Source organism: Ictalurus punctatus, chromosome 24 (assembly GCF_001660625.3).
Source record: "Ictalurus punctatus breed USDA103 chromosome 24, Coco_2.0, whole genome shotgun sequence".
Lineage (NCBI taxonomy): Eukaryota > Metazoa > Chordata > Actinopteri > Siluriformes > Ictaluridae > Ictalurus > Ictalurus punctatus.
Window position 1 is genome coordinate 3,248,479 of NC_030439.2, and position 14,965 is coordinate 3,263,443.

The 14,965-nt window shown below is 39.0% G+C and overlaps 2 protein-coding genes across 3 annotated transcripts in view; one reads left to right on the top strand and one right to left on the bottom strand.

The window, feature by feature from the left end:
- The window catches only part of rhbdf1a (rhomboid 5 homolog 1a (Drosophila)), a 49,308-nt gene extending 41,822 nt beyond the window's left edge, over positions 1-7,486 (top strand). For both annotated transcript variants that reach the window (XM_047150742.2, XM_017454518.3), the window contains 7 exons: positions 1,797-1,894; positions 1,990-2,053; positions 2,321-2,415; positions 2,923-2,998; positions 4,973-5,073; positions 6,153-6,306; positions 6,427-7,486. In XM_047150742.2, the coding sequence (XP_047006698.1) occupies positions 1,797-1,894; positions 1,990-2,053; positions 2,321-2,415; positions 2,923-2,998; positions 4,973-5,073; positions 6,153-6,306; positions 6,427-6,846 (1,008 nt within the window). In that variant the 3' untranslated portion in view covers positions 6,847-7,486. The remainder of the gene's footprint in view (positions 1-1,796; positions 1,895-1,989; positions 2,054-2,320; positions 2,416-2,922; positions 2,999-4,972; positions 5,074-6,152; positions 6,307-6,426) is intronic.
- Positions 7,487-9,141: 1,655 nt separating this feature from the next.
- Positions 9,142-14,925, bottom strand: aanat2 (arylalkylamine N-acetyltransferase 2). The gene is made up of 3 exons (XM_017454522.3): positions 14,479-14,925; positions 10,370-10,524; positions 9,142-9,700 (listed from the first exon to the last, which is right to left on the bottom strand). Exons 1-3 carry the CDS (start codon positions 14,672-14,674, stop codon positions 9,395-9,397), a joined length of 657 nt encoding a protein of 218 aa, XP_017310011.1. The 5' UTR covers positions 14,675-14,925; the 3' UTR covers positions 9,142-9,394.
- Positions 14,926-14,965: the final 40 nt, after the last annotated feature.

Below are 14,965 nucleotides of genomic sequence, written 5' to 3' on the forward strand. Positions count from 1 at the left end.
GTCCAAAGAATATCACCAAGCTAAAGCAGTTCTGCCAGGAAGAATGGGCTAAAATTCCTCCTGAACGATGTGCAGGTCTGATCCACAGCTACAGGAAGCGCCTGGTTGAGGTTATTGGTGTCAAGGGGGGGTCAACCAGTTATTAATTCTAAGGGTTCACTTACTTTTTCCACTGCCATTTTGAATTTTGAATGAGTGTGTTCAATAAAGACATGAGGGATCAGAATTTATTTTGTGTTATTATTTTAGACACATTATATTTGTCAATACCTTTGACTTAGATGAAGATCAGATCCCATTTTATGACAAATTTATTCAGAAAACCATGAAATTCCAAAAGGTTTACATACTTTTTCTTGCCACTGTATATGGATAGTAAACAGAGTTTCTTGGACAACACTAATTATATATATTTTTTTAAATGTGTGCAACATATGTTCCAAATTCGGAAAATTTCCAGTTTTGGTGCGAGTCTGAACATAGTGGAGATTGCTTACAAATCAGTGGTTGAGAGTGTGCTGACCTATTACGTAACATATTGGTCCAGGCTCCTCAACTGTAAACAGAAAAAATACCTCGGCAAGAGTTATTGATGCATTAATACAGAGCAAAATAGGTGAGTTGTACATCTTAAGATGTGTTGAAAAAGCAGAGTGTCTTCTAAAAGATACTGCTCATCCCATGTGTGACCAGTTTGTCAATGCAATGCCTAGGGCAAAAAAGAATATTTACAAAAGATAATTTTTACATACTGTGATTGGATATATTAATCATAATAACATTAAATGTTTTTTTTCCATAAGTCTAATTTCTTTTGTTTCTATATTTTGTTTTATTATGTTGTTGCTAACATTTGTGCTGTATTGTATGTGTCTTTTATATTGCCAGGGTGGTCAATGAGAAATTTCAACCTCGGTTGACAATACAAGTTGTATTGTCTTGTATTGTATCTATAATCAGCCAATCTTGACCTATTAATAGCATACCTGAAATTTCTGATTGATGGAGTATGTCTTGGATGGTTGTTTTTCTGGCCGGTTCTCCCTTCTCTGTAGAGGACTTCTGAAGCTCTGTGAGAGAAGCCATTGGTTTCTTGGTCACTGGTGGTTACAAACTTCTTCCGTTTTACTATGATGGAGCCCATTGTGCTCCTGGGAATATTCAAAGCTTTAGAAATGGTTGTATGCCCTTGTCCAGATCTGTGTCTCAACATACGGTAGTTTGATCACAGAGAGAGTAGAGAACTGCAGAGTTCCTTGGACTTCATGGCTTGGTTTTTTATCTGGCATGCACTGTGAATTGTGGGACATTGGACATGATTTATGTGTGTATAAATCCACAGGTGGACACCAGTCAAGTTCTAGAGACATCTCAAGATAATCAAAGCAAGCAGGATGCACCTGAGCTCAATTTGGAGTCATTATGGATCATTGTGTGTAGATTAATGGCCACAAGAGTCATTTTAATAATTTTAAATTAAATATATAATACAATAAAGTGTGCAAAAAATGTGAAGAGGTCTAAACACTTTCTGAAGCCATTGTACATCTAAAACCTTGTGGGAATATATCAAGCACTAGGTAAAGATTTAATTAATACGTTTGTACGATATTGTGATTAGTTTCTGGTACCACTGAGGTAATAAGGAATAACTGCAAAGAAAGCACAGGGTTGTTTTTCATACAACAGGACTTTATAATACAGCAAGCAAATGGATGATTATTGCGTATTCTGTGCTGCAAATGTTAAACAAGTTGGTGACTCAAGCCCACTTGTTCTCTCTTTCTTTATTTTAGAGCACACTGGCTGAGTGGGTGAAGTGGCCCGATCATCCTAGCACTCCACAGGACGGTACACCCCACAACTACGGCTCTGTGTGCCATCAGGACCCCAGGTGAGAGAAGCATATTTCCCAGCAAATGCTTGCACCTGTATAATTTACACACAGTGGTACACATGTTCTGGATGATTGTGTTGGGCTTTGTGCAGGATTTGTCTGGAGCCAGCCTCTGTAACCCCTCACGAGTGGCCTGATGACATCACTAAGTGGCCAGTAAGTGTGATGGCACAGCTGATGTAAAGGCTTATTCGACTGTTGGTTTCAGGTCACTGCGTTATTGGATGTAGGCATAAAATTATGGGGTTTTACAGGGTTGGTGATTATAAGCTTCTATAATGGTTAAAAAGGATGTCATTTGTGAAATGAAGGGGTTTTAGAATGATGCTAGTTTATGAGCCTGTGGTGTTAGGTGTAGATGATGAAATTAAGAGGTTTTTGGGTTTCAGGGGATTTTATGAAGCTCTGTGCTGTCTACTTTAGGTCTGCACCAGGTACAATACTGGCAATCACACAAACCTGCCCCACATTGACTGTACAATCACCGGTCGGCCATGCTGTATTGGAACTAAAGGAAGGTGAGATCAACCACATACACCACACACACACACACACACACACACACACACACATATATATATATATATATATATATATATATATATATATATATATATATATATATATATATATATATATATATGTATGTATATATATATATATATATATATATATATATATATATATATATATATATCTGTGTGTGTGTGTTTGTGTTTACACTCAGTGACTCAGATGTACCCCTGTACATCTGGTCATGCATTCAGTTATCCAATCAGCCAATCACATGGCAGCACAGGTCAAAATCTTTTACGCATTTTGCGTATTGCGCTGCTGCCACAAGATTCGATGATTGGCTAACTGCATGAATGCGTAGCGCAGATGCAGGTATTAGGTGTTCCTAATAAAGTGGTTGGTGAGTGTATATAGCAAGCTGTTTGAGAAATACAAACATGTAATGCGAAAGTCCTGAACAAAGCGATAGTTCATTTCTATCACTCTGACTCGTTGCTCACTTTGTGCAGGTGTGAGATCACATCACGGGAATACTGTGACTTCATGAGAGGTTCTTTCCACGAAGAGGCAACGCTGTGTTCACAAGTAAGCAATTGCTCCATGTGGCATTGATGCACTTGTGCTGCGTCCCAATTTGTCCCAAGTGTGTACTCTTTTTGTGAAGGAAAAAGTACATACTTTTGAGTGTGTAGTAAAAAGAGTATGCCAGTAATGGGACATACTAACATGTCATGTAACAGAAGAGAACGCTGTTGTTGATTATTAGTTACACACACTGTCACCGTAAACAAACTCCTCGTCGCATTTCAGCTTTTCATCATTCGTTATTCCTTATTTAATGCTTAACGTTTAAGTTCTTACAATACTGAAGACGCATCACCAACGTTACACTTGAATTCAGCAAAGCAAACCATCGCAAAACTCGTTCGAGTTCTGGGCAATAGTAGCTTAAAGCGTGTCCACAGACCCACACTTTGAAAATGTACCGGAAATAGTAGCCCCTCCGGGTACCTCTGGGATACTCATTTCAACATACTACATTTTGGGACACACTAATTCTCATCTCGGCTACTATATAGGACGGATAGTAACTGGGACGCAGCATTGGTCTTGTCTTAACTGCATAGTAACTTAAGTGCTTGTTTTTTCAAAGACGTTATTCATTATTATTTTATAAGCATTGTTTTTTTCCCAAATGATATATTTGAATGTATTTAAATAAACATTACAGGAAAATGGATTTCAGGATGTTTACATAATAGGCATGAAGCAGAATATCATTGTCTCGAATACCGCAATACAAAATACTGGTGAGATGAATTCGATTTCTGAACGATTCAGAAGTACGTCGCCACAACGTTAACCAGAAAGTCATTTCAGAATGCTGAGGACTATATAAAATGACGTGGTTGTTTTCCTGATCTCTACGGGATCATTAACCATGACACCCTCGTGTATTTCAGTCAGCAGTAGGAGAGCTGATGACATAAATTTTTTATTGAACCGTTTAAGGCACATTCAACCATCAAACAACATTTCATCTTAATAACATTCCCATGAAATACATTTCCACTAAAAAAAAAAAAAACAGATTAAAATAACTATAATAACAGACCAAAATGACACTCTATTATAAATCCTGATTTACTTTTCTTTTGCAGTAAACTCCAGCAGCTACTTCACCGGCTGTCACCTCCATGCTTATAGTCTAGCTATCTGACGAGTAGCTTTCAGACAGAAACAGGAAAAATGCATCATCTCAACTGGCTAATCCTGTTTCTCATCACAACAGCTGCTATCCAATGAAATGTGATTAAACAGAGGAATGCATTTGTCAGTATAATAAATGTTATTACCTAGTGCAAACACTTTAATGGTTTCTGTTAGCCCTGTTCTTCCTATAAACGTCCTATTGTAATTTCAGAGCCTATAGATTATTGGCGTTAGTTGATAGAACATGTTAAATACCAATAATATATAAAAATATATAAACTTCCATTATGGACCATAAGGGTTTCACAGAAATACTGATGTGGGGTCTGACGCCCATATTGTATTGATAGTGCAGCGGAGTGACTTTAATGTCATCACAGTATCGTCTTGTGAAGTGTGTATCGTCTCGTGAATATCATCTTGAATCGTGGCTTTGGTGTATCGTCTGTTTCCTATTACATAAAGCAAGTAGAAATTTGTTTTAAATAATGTTTTAGCATTAAGACTGAAAGACTTCGCGTATAATGAATTGAGTGACGTTATTAAAGCAGAGTGATTGTATTACTCGCTTCAGCTGCAGAATTCTGCCACAGATTAAGTGATCTGATCGCTTGTAAACACCATGTTAAACTGGAGTGTCGTGCTGTGAGTGTCATCCTGAGACCGTTCTGATGGACAAAAAGACACCCTGATAGTGTGTGTGTCTGTGTGTGTGTGTGTGTCTGTATGTTTGTGTGAGAGAGAGTGAGATTTTCTGCCAGTTATAAAGGGCTGTTTTGTGGTTTACTTCACCTTTCTTTAATATTAGTTAGGTAGCCTGATTTTGGACTCTGTCTCCAACACCAGGTACACTGTATGGATGATGTTTGTGGCCTGCTGCCCTTCCTGAACCCAGAGAAACCTGACCAGTTCTACCGTTTATGGCTCTCTCTCTTTTTACATGCAGGGTGAGTTTTTCTCCTTTATCATCAAATACTGTATATGCTGTTGCCCTTGCCCCTCCCCCCTCCTTTTTTTTAAAAAAAGCATTCACGTACTCATGTGCTTTTCCAGTACTGGACTTTAGCTAAGTGTATCACCTAAACATCCTATATTTTTAACCTTATGCTGTGTTCTGGTAAAATGTACATTTTTCGTTGAATTATTTAATAAATTAAAATGAAAAAAAAAAAAACATAATGGGGGGCACACAGTGGTTTAGTGGATAGTTATGGTGACCTGGGAGTAATCAGGTAAAGAGTCAAATTCAAGGGTTATTTTTCAAATTGAACCTCACAGTGTATGGTTCAGTGATCTCTAAGAAGCCGACATGTTTGGCTAATCTGTTTTGAGAAACAGCTGACTCTAATACTTTGATGAGATGCAGTGTTCTGAGCCTGGACAGTAATTAAGATAGTGCTCACTTGCTAGACGCAGAGCTCGCCTGATTTCCTGTTCCTAAGCCCGTTCCATAGATTCAGCCACATGCACGTGCCTCTGATATCACGTGCCACCTTGTAAAGACATTTCAGACTTTGCTTTGAGTGTGTTTGGCATCCTTCTTCCGAAAGTACATGTCTTCGTGGCAATTGACATGACGCTTTTGGTTATAAAGATAAATATTGACCATATGATGCATCTGACAGTGCCCTGAAATGTCCTCTGAATAAACTGAATCACGTCATCAACGCACCGAGCGATGAGATTAGTGGTTAAAGAAGGCATGTTATCCTATAAGGGGAACATGAATGACGTCATTGCATATAGTGTGGTCATTAAGTATGTGTGCTGTGACACAAATCTGTATTTCGAAACACTAACTGGAATAGAAAAGTGCAAACAGTGAGCTGTAATTCTCCAGATCTAGGTGTAGATTTGTAAAAAACATAGAGAAAAAACTACATTCAGTATTCCACCCAAAGAAAGTGACTTTCTGCATGTTTAGTAACTTACAGATTCTCATTCTTATCTCTCTCTCTCTCTCTCTCTCTCTCTCTCTCTCTCTCTCTCTGTGTGTGTGTGTGTGTGTGTGTGTGTGTGTGTGCAGGATTTTGCACTGCCTGGTTTCGGTGATATTTCAAATGACAATCTTGAGAGATATCGAGAAGTTGGCAGGTTGGCTGCGTATCTCCATCATCTACATCCTGAGCGGCATCACGGGGAACCTGGCCAGTGCCATCTTCCTGCCCTACAGAGCTGAGGTGCCCACAACACACCTTCTTTACCTTTTATTAATTTTGTCATGATATTATGTAATGATTTAGGTATGCTTTTTTTGTGATTTCTGGATCTGACCCAGTTCTCCCTCCCTCTGTGCCCAGGTGGGTCCTGCAGGCTCGCAGTTTGGCATTCTGGCATGCCTTTTTGTGGAACTCTTCCAGAGCTGGCAGATCCTGGCACAGCCATGGCGGGCATTCGCCAAACTGCTGTGCGTGGTGCTTGTTCTCTTCGCCTTCGGCCTCCTGCCCTGGATTGACAACTTTGCCCACATCTGCGGCTTTGTGTCAGGTTTCTTTCTATCATTTGCTTTCCTGCCATACATCAGCTTCGGCCGCATGGACATGTACCGCAAGCGCTGCCAGATCCTTGTCTCTCTCACACTCTTCCTGGGCATCTTCTCTGGTTTTGTGGTGCTCTTTTATGTCCATCCCATCAAGTGTGAGTGGTGTGAGCTGCTCACCTGCATTCCCTTGACAGACAAGTTTTGTGAGAAGTACGACCTGAATGCGCATCTCCACTGACACAGCTATGAGGAAGTCAAGGAGCTTGTTCTGTTCCAGCTTTCGGGTTGGAAGGGAATGAAGAACTGCCATGCTCCCCCTTAGGCATGGATGATGGCAGCATGGACGATGCTTTTGTGTTGTATGTTTTTTACTCTCTTACTGTATGTTGGAACACGCATTATGACCACTTGGATGAACTTTAAGAGATCGTTTTTCATTACCCCAGTAGTTTTTTTTCCTTGTCTGTTATTGGTTGTCTATGAAACCGGGACAGTAGCCCCAACCACCTCTCATATAGATGCTAGTCTTTGAGATGTTGAGAGAGAATAAGCACTGGTACAACAAACAGAAGAACAGATATTAATAGATGTATTATTTTTTACTTTTCATGTTTTATCACGCCACGAAATCAGGCAAAGGTTTTACCATTGTTCAGATAACCTCAGCTTTCCAGGGACATAAAAGAAAAACAATCTGTACCATCAGTGCCTTGGTAAATACTACCATATTTTGGTTACGTGTCCAGCACTCAAAGGTTATTCTTTTATTTGTGTACTGCTTCAAATGGAGTAATGATCAAATATTGTATAAAGGGTAGTGTTTTAGCTACCTTGTCATTTACTTGTTACAAATACAGCTTTAAATAATCTTCACTTCATTTAGGTGTCTGTCCGTTTCTTGTTGGTCAACACGTTTCTTAATCTAAATCATTAAAGAACAAACACAATAAAATACAATACAGTACTGTTTTTGAGAAATATTATAAGCATGTCTCAAGCAATTTCAAAGCAAAATAATTTATTTATTCATTTATATATTTTATTTTTATTTTATTTTTTTTTTGTAGATGTATTTTAGTCCACAATATGCTTTAAACCACAAACTATTTTTTTTGGGGGGGACTAGCAGAAGTTGATGCTTAAAAGAAATTAATGTGGGTTTTTTTTCATTTGTTTCTTTTTCTCTTTTTTTAATGATTAAAGTTGCCAGATTAAAATACTTCATGCTGTTGGGATATCAGAACATTACGGTAATTAAAAAGTTCAGGAATCCTAGTTTAACTGAATTCAATTCAATATTGTATCAGACAAAATTAAATTTCAGCACATAAACCCAGTTTGTACATTTAAAAAGAGCTTTTATCTCACTATGTGTGTTATTAAAATATTTATTTGCGGGGGTTTTCTAATTTAAAATTGACATAGTACTCAGGCTATAAAGTATAGATACAGTAGATGGATGGACAGACAGACAGACAGATGGATAGATAGTTAGACGGAAGGATGGATAGACTTTATTGATCCCCAAAGGGCAACTGGTTAAATAGTGGAAACTAATCATGATAGCCAGTTATAGTTTACCAGTATCATACATACCATGTAATACAGTTGAATCGTTCACTTACAAAATAAATAAATAAACACAAACACATAATTAAATAAACAAACAGCTAATTAACAATGTGCAAATTACAAGGAATGAGTCGTACCCTGCGTTCACACTAGCGAGCGCCGAGTCACTCGTATCACTTGTGGGTGTCTGCCGTCTATACAGCATTGGGTTTTTTAGTTCAGATGAGAAAGGTTAGTAGCTAAAATGTGGCCTACAGCACACAATTTACTACAGTTTATGACCAATTTGTCTTAAAACATATACTTCAAATTCTACTTATTTAATTTTAAAAAATTGGAAAATGTGTGAAAATTGGTTGTTTGATGTATGTTAGGTGCCAGGTTTCATACTAACTTTGTGAGCAGATTAACAATGTAATGTATACGAACTGTACTGCCTACATACTGTACACTAACCAGAGATCAATAGCACCAATCGGTGTGAAAATTGGTCGTTTGATTTATGTTACGTGACAGGTTTCATATTAGCAGGTTATCAGCTCAAGCTACTAGATACAGACACCAAAGATCTTTGCAACTTCTCTATAGGCATTTAAGTCTACAATATAACAAGCTAAGATGGAACCATAGTTGTAATGCTTTCTTCCCTTCTTCCAAGTCAAGCAGTACTTATGAACTAATTGCAGGTAGGAACTAAAGTTGTGACACCACGTAATTGACGAGCCAGTGGTTTTGGAGTCTAGTGCATCATGCCTAAATCTCAACTCACATGAGGTACAGCTTGTCACGCTGTTGTTTTGTCACCGTGTCGTGTGCACATAGAAAACAAATCGTTGTCGGTCCCTTTTCTCTCTCGCTGGTGTAAACGCACCTAATAATCGACCTAATATTAGGAATGATTAGTTGACTTGGTGGCTTACAGACAATTCAGTATACAACATACCAGTATGTACATGTGGAATTCAACCAATGCAATGACAGAATCATTTGAACCAAACTGTACATTGTTATACAGATTGTGTAATTTCATGTAGTGCCATTTATAATATGTGCAGACTGAAATGAGGTTTAGATAGCGCTCATCAGGATGATGCTGGTAATGGTGGCTGGTCGGCGTTTTCTTTTCTGATCCAGCCTTGAGTTGCTGCCCAGAATCTGAGCATTGGTGTCCTTCACTGTAAAAACATACCACTGTCAGCTGTGATCATAGACATTTAGCAGTTGCTCTTGCGCCGTGCATAGGCCAGCCCTGCGAGTGTATACTCCAGCTCTCTGAAGCAGAGAGCTCCTACTGTGATAGCTGAGGGCCCTTTGTCCTTAAAGCCAGCCTTCTCATAGAAAGGCACGAGAAACTTCTCACACACAAGCAGGGTTCGGCGCAGACCTGGAAGGCAGCGTAGATACTGCAGGTAACGCCACAGCAGAATGGAGCCTTTCCCTTGTTGACGACAGTGCCGGTGGACAGACAACACGTGGATGTGTACAGTAGGAGTGTTGGGCACGTGACGTGTCAGAGCTTCCTATTCGAATAGACAGACGTAAGGCACAGTGAAAAAAAGGAACTGGACAGGAAATAAGAGTGGACGTGTATGAAACATATGATCGCTGTACATAATTTATTATTGTTTATTTTGGTGTAAAAGTTGCTATGTAATTAATACGACTTTATTAACGCAAAAGAACACAATGGACCCTTTTTTGCCTTCTGAGCTTTCTGAATCATCTTAAGTAGTACAGAGTAGATTAATTCCAAGATGCTTTGTGCCTCTAGCCTCCATAGTCACTGCTGTTGCCTTTTTATGGCAATAAATTGTTTCAAGACTAATTACAGACTAATTAGGCAGTGTGCTAGCACATTGGCTAGCCTAGCAGCCTCACAGCTCCAGATTTGATCCTCTGTATCAGGTTTCACATGTTCTCATTGTGTTTGTCTGGGTTGTCTTCAGGTTCTCTGATTTCATTGCACCTTCAAAAAATATGCTGATAAGTAGATTTGCTTATGCTAAATTGCCCCTAGGTGTGAACGAGTGCAATGGAATTTTAATTTGGTGAGCCTTTCTTTTAACAAAAAAACAAGTCATCTGTCTATAGAGAGGAAAACTCTTAGAAGAATGGTCATGAAGGTCAAACATTACAACACAATGCAAGAGTGAATGCAAGAGCACTGTATACTGATGTGTGTACATTACCTGCGCAAGTTTTTCCTTGTCCCAGCCAGATCCGATGATGAAGCCCATCAGCTGTCCTTCCTCGAACCAGCCCATGGAGAGCTCGGGACATTGACCTAAGAAGTTCAGCACCTCGTTCAGTGTGAGTGGACATTCTCCAGACACTGAGATGAAAGCTATGTACATACAAACAGGTATGGTGAAGGGAATTCAGTCACTGAGGACCAGAGAGATGATCCTGCTTTCATATGCTAACACAAACAACAGATTATCACCAGATCAGCCAAGAGCTCATGTGTCTACCCTAATCCTATTATAAGACGTGTAACGTGATGTAAACTGCTCTGTATATTTAAGGTCAATCCAGGATCTGAAACTCTGAATATAATGCTGCAAAATATATATCTAATGGATTCACCTCCTAAATATGCATATATATATATATATATATATATATATATATATATATATATATATATATATATATATATATATATATATATATATATATATATATATATAAGGGTATTAACAAATATAATGTGTCTAAAATAATAACACAAAATAAATTCTGATCGTTCATGTCTTTATTGAGAGCAACCAAAAAAAACTCACAGTGCTTGTGGAAAAAGTATGTGAACCCTTGAGTTAATGACCTCAAAAAAGCTAATTGGAGTCAGGTTTTAGCACACCTGGAGTCTCGTTAAGAAAATGAGTTTGGAGGTGTGGACTACAGCTACTTTCACTGATAAAAACCCCTCAAACGTTGGAGTTTGCTCTGCACAAGAAGCACACACTTATGTGAGCCGTGCCTCACCAAAAAGAGCTTTCAGAGGATCTACGATCAAGAATAGTTGATTTGCATAAAGCTGTAAAGGATTACAAAGTGATTTCAAAGACTTTAGAAATTCACCAGTCTACAGTTTGGAAAACATTCTACAAATGGAGACACTTTGGGAATGTTGCTACTCTACCAAGAAGTGGGTGCCCAGTCAAAATGACACCAACAAAGACTCATCAATGAGGTAAAGAAACAACCCCGAATGACAGCCAAAGATTTGAAGGCATCATTGGAACTGGCTAACATCTCTGTTCATGACTGTACAATACGTAAAACATTGAACAAGCAGGGTATCTACGGCAGGACACCACGAAGGAAGCCACTGCTTACTAAAAAGAACATTGCTGCACGCCTGAAGTTTGCAAAAGAGCACAGTGACACTCCACAGCGGTATTGGCAAAATGTTTTGTGGACTGATGAAACTAAGATTGAACTATTTGAAAAAACCACACTGCACTACATCTGGTGTAGAAAGGGCACGGCATATCATCATGAAAACATCATCCCAACTGTAAAGTATGGTGGAGGAAACATCATGATTTGGGCCTGCTTTGCTGCATCAGGGCCTGTCCAGATTGCAATCATTGAAGGGAAGATGAATTCCCAAGTATATCAGACAATTCTTCAGGATAATGTGAGAATGTCTGTACATCAGTTGAAACTGTGTAGACGTTGGGTGATGCAACAGGACAACGACCCAAAACACCGAAGCAAATCCACAACAGAATGGCTTCAGAAAAACAAAATCCGCCTTTTGGAGTGGCGGAGTCAGAGCCCAGACCTCAACCCAATAGAGATGTTATGGAATAACTTGAAGAGAGCCATACACATGAGACGTCCAAAGAATATCACCAAGCTAAAGCAGTTCTGCCAGGAAGAATGGGCTAAAATTCCTCCTGAACGATGTGCAGGTCTGATCCACAGCTACAGGAAGCGCCTGGTTGAGGTTATTGGTGTCAAGGGGGGGTCAACCAGTTATTAATTCTAAGGGTTCACTTACTTTTTCCACTGCCATTTTGAATGTTGAATGAGTGTGTTCAATAAAGACATGAGGGATCAGAATTTATTTTGTGTTATTATTTTAGACACATTATATTTGTCAATACCTTTGACTTAGATGAAGATCAGATCCCATTTTATGACAAATTTATTCAGAAAACCATGAAATTCCAAAAGGTTCACATACTTTTTCTTGCCACTGTGTGTCAGAATTAGAGACTAATATATACTGTAATAAACAGTGGTGTGTGTGAAAGTTTGTGAACCCTTTAGAATTTTCTATATCGCTGCATAAATATGACTTGAAACATCATCAGATTTTTACACAAGCCCTAAAAGTAGATAAGGAGTACCCACTTAAACAAATGAGACTAAAATGTTGTACTTGGTCAATTATTTACTGAGAAATGATCCAATATTACATATCTGTGAGTGGCAAAAGTATGTGAACCTCTAGGATTATCAGTTCATTTGAAGGTGAAATTAGAGTCAAGTGTCAGTTAATGAGATGGCAAGCAGGTGTGAGTGAGTGAGCGTCCTGTTTTATTTAAAGATCAGGGATCTATCAGAGTCTGGTCTTCACAACACATGTTTGTGGAAGTGTATCATGGCATGAACAAAGTTGATTTCTGAGGACTTCAGGAAAAGGTTACAAAACCATATCTAAAGAGTTTGAACTCCACCAATCCACAGTCAGACAGATTGTGTATAAATGGAGAAAATTCTAGACCATTTCCAGTAGTGGAAACCAACAAAGATCATGCCAAGAACAAGATGTTTAATAATAAAAAGTCACAAAGGAACCCAGGGTAACTTCTTAGCAACTAAAGGCCTCTCTCACATTGGCTAATGTTAATGATCATGAGTCCACCATCAGGAGAACACTGAACAACAATGGTGTGTATGGCAGGGTTGTAAGGAGAAAGCCACTGATCCCCAAAAAAGAACATTGCTGAGCTTCTGCAGTTTGCTAAAGATCACGTGGACAAGCCAGAATGCTATTGGAAAATTGTTTTATGGATGGATGAGACCAAAACAGAACATTTTGGTTTAAAGGATGTTTTATGTTTGGAGAAAAGAAATCACTGCATTCCCGCATAAGAACTTAGTCTTTATTGATCACATATGCATATGCATAGTGAAATTCTTTTCTTCACATACCCCAGCATGTTAGGAAGTTGGGGGTCAGAGCGCAGGATCAGCCATAACACAGCGCCTCCTGGAGCAGAGAGGGTTAAGGGCCTTGCTCAAGGGCCCAACAGTGTCAGCTTGACAGTGCTGGGGCCTGAACCCCGACCTTCCAATCAGAGCCTTAACCACCAAGCCACCACTGTCCCACATGGTGGTGGTAGTATCATGATTTGGACCTGTTTTACTTCATCTGGACCAGGACGACTCACCATCATTGATGGAACAATGAATACTGAATTATACCAACAAATTCTAAAGGAAAATGTCAGGATATCTGTTTGTGATTTGAATCTCAAGAGAAAGTGGGTCATGCAGCAAGACAACACAGGTAGTTCTAGCAAAGAATGATAAGATAACAAAGAAGTTAAATGTTTTGGAATGGCCAAGTCAAAGTCCTGACCTTAACAGTTCATGTGAGGAAACCCACCAACATCCCAGAGTTGAAGCTGTTCTGTACTGAGGAACGGGCTAAAATTCCTCCAAGTCGATGTGCAGGACTGATCAACAGTTACCCCAAACGTTTATCTGCAGTTATTACTGCACAAGGGGCTCACACTAGATACTGAAAGCAAAGGTGCATATACTTTTACCCCTCACAGATATGTAATATTGGATCATTTTCCTCAATAAATAAATGACCAAGTATAATATTTTTGTCTCTTTTGTTTAAGCGTGTTCTCCTTATCTACTTTTAGGACTTGTGTGAAGATCTGATGATGTTTTAGCACACATTTTTACAGAAATGTAGACAATTCAAGCACCACTGTAAAACTTGCACAAATAATAAGATGCAGATGCCTCTGAACTTCAAAGAATCTTACATTTTAATAGGGAAGTAAATTTTTTTAAAACAATTATGGCAGGATTTGAAAGCTTTTTGCATCAGTCTCAATGCATTTGTTAACAAATGTACTTATTTATTAATTCCGTTTTGTTTGTTTTTTTGTTTTTTTAAATCTGGATGTAAACTAGAGAAGCACTAGAAATCATTTATTTAAAATGTGACAAGAAGTTACCTAAAATGCAAACATCAAGTTAATTTCTTTCTTCCTTTTCCTGAATCGGGGCGTAACGGCATTCTTTGTCTGCTGATTCTTACCTTCTCTCTCGATCTCAAACACACTGATGGCGTCCTGTGGTGTGAGGTTGCGGAACTCACTGGCAGGAAGCGTGTGGCGTCGTTGACGGAGAGGACTAGGCACACTCAGTGGCATCTTTAGGTAAAAAGCCTTCAGGAAGGGTGAAGAGCTCACCTGCTGGGTCATCGTACACCTGTCCTGTTTCACCTTTTCCATCAGTGTCTCTCCTTCTGCTCTAACACTTTTGAACTTTTCCTTCTATCGAACCTCTTGGTCAAACCCACTTGCCCATCCCTGCTTCTCTCACCGTGCCCTCTCTTGACCCCAGTCCTGATCCCCTTAAACGATGTCCTCTAAAGACGAATGGATAGACACAAGCACACGTGAGTCTTAAAAGCTGTAGGTGTCAGGTGACCTGTATTTATTAGTGCTAATGCAGCTGAACTGTCTTGGTAACATGATTAACCTCAAAGCGAGATCTCCAGGCTAAGTAACTTGCCAGGTAGC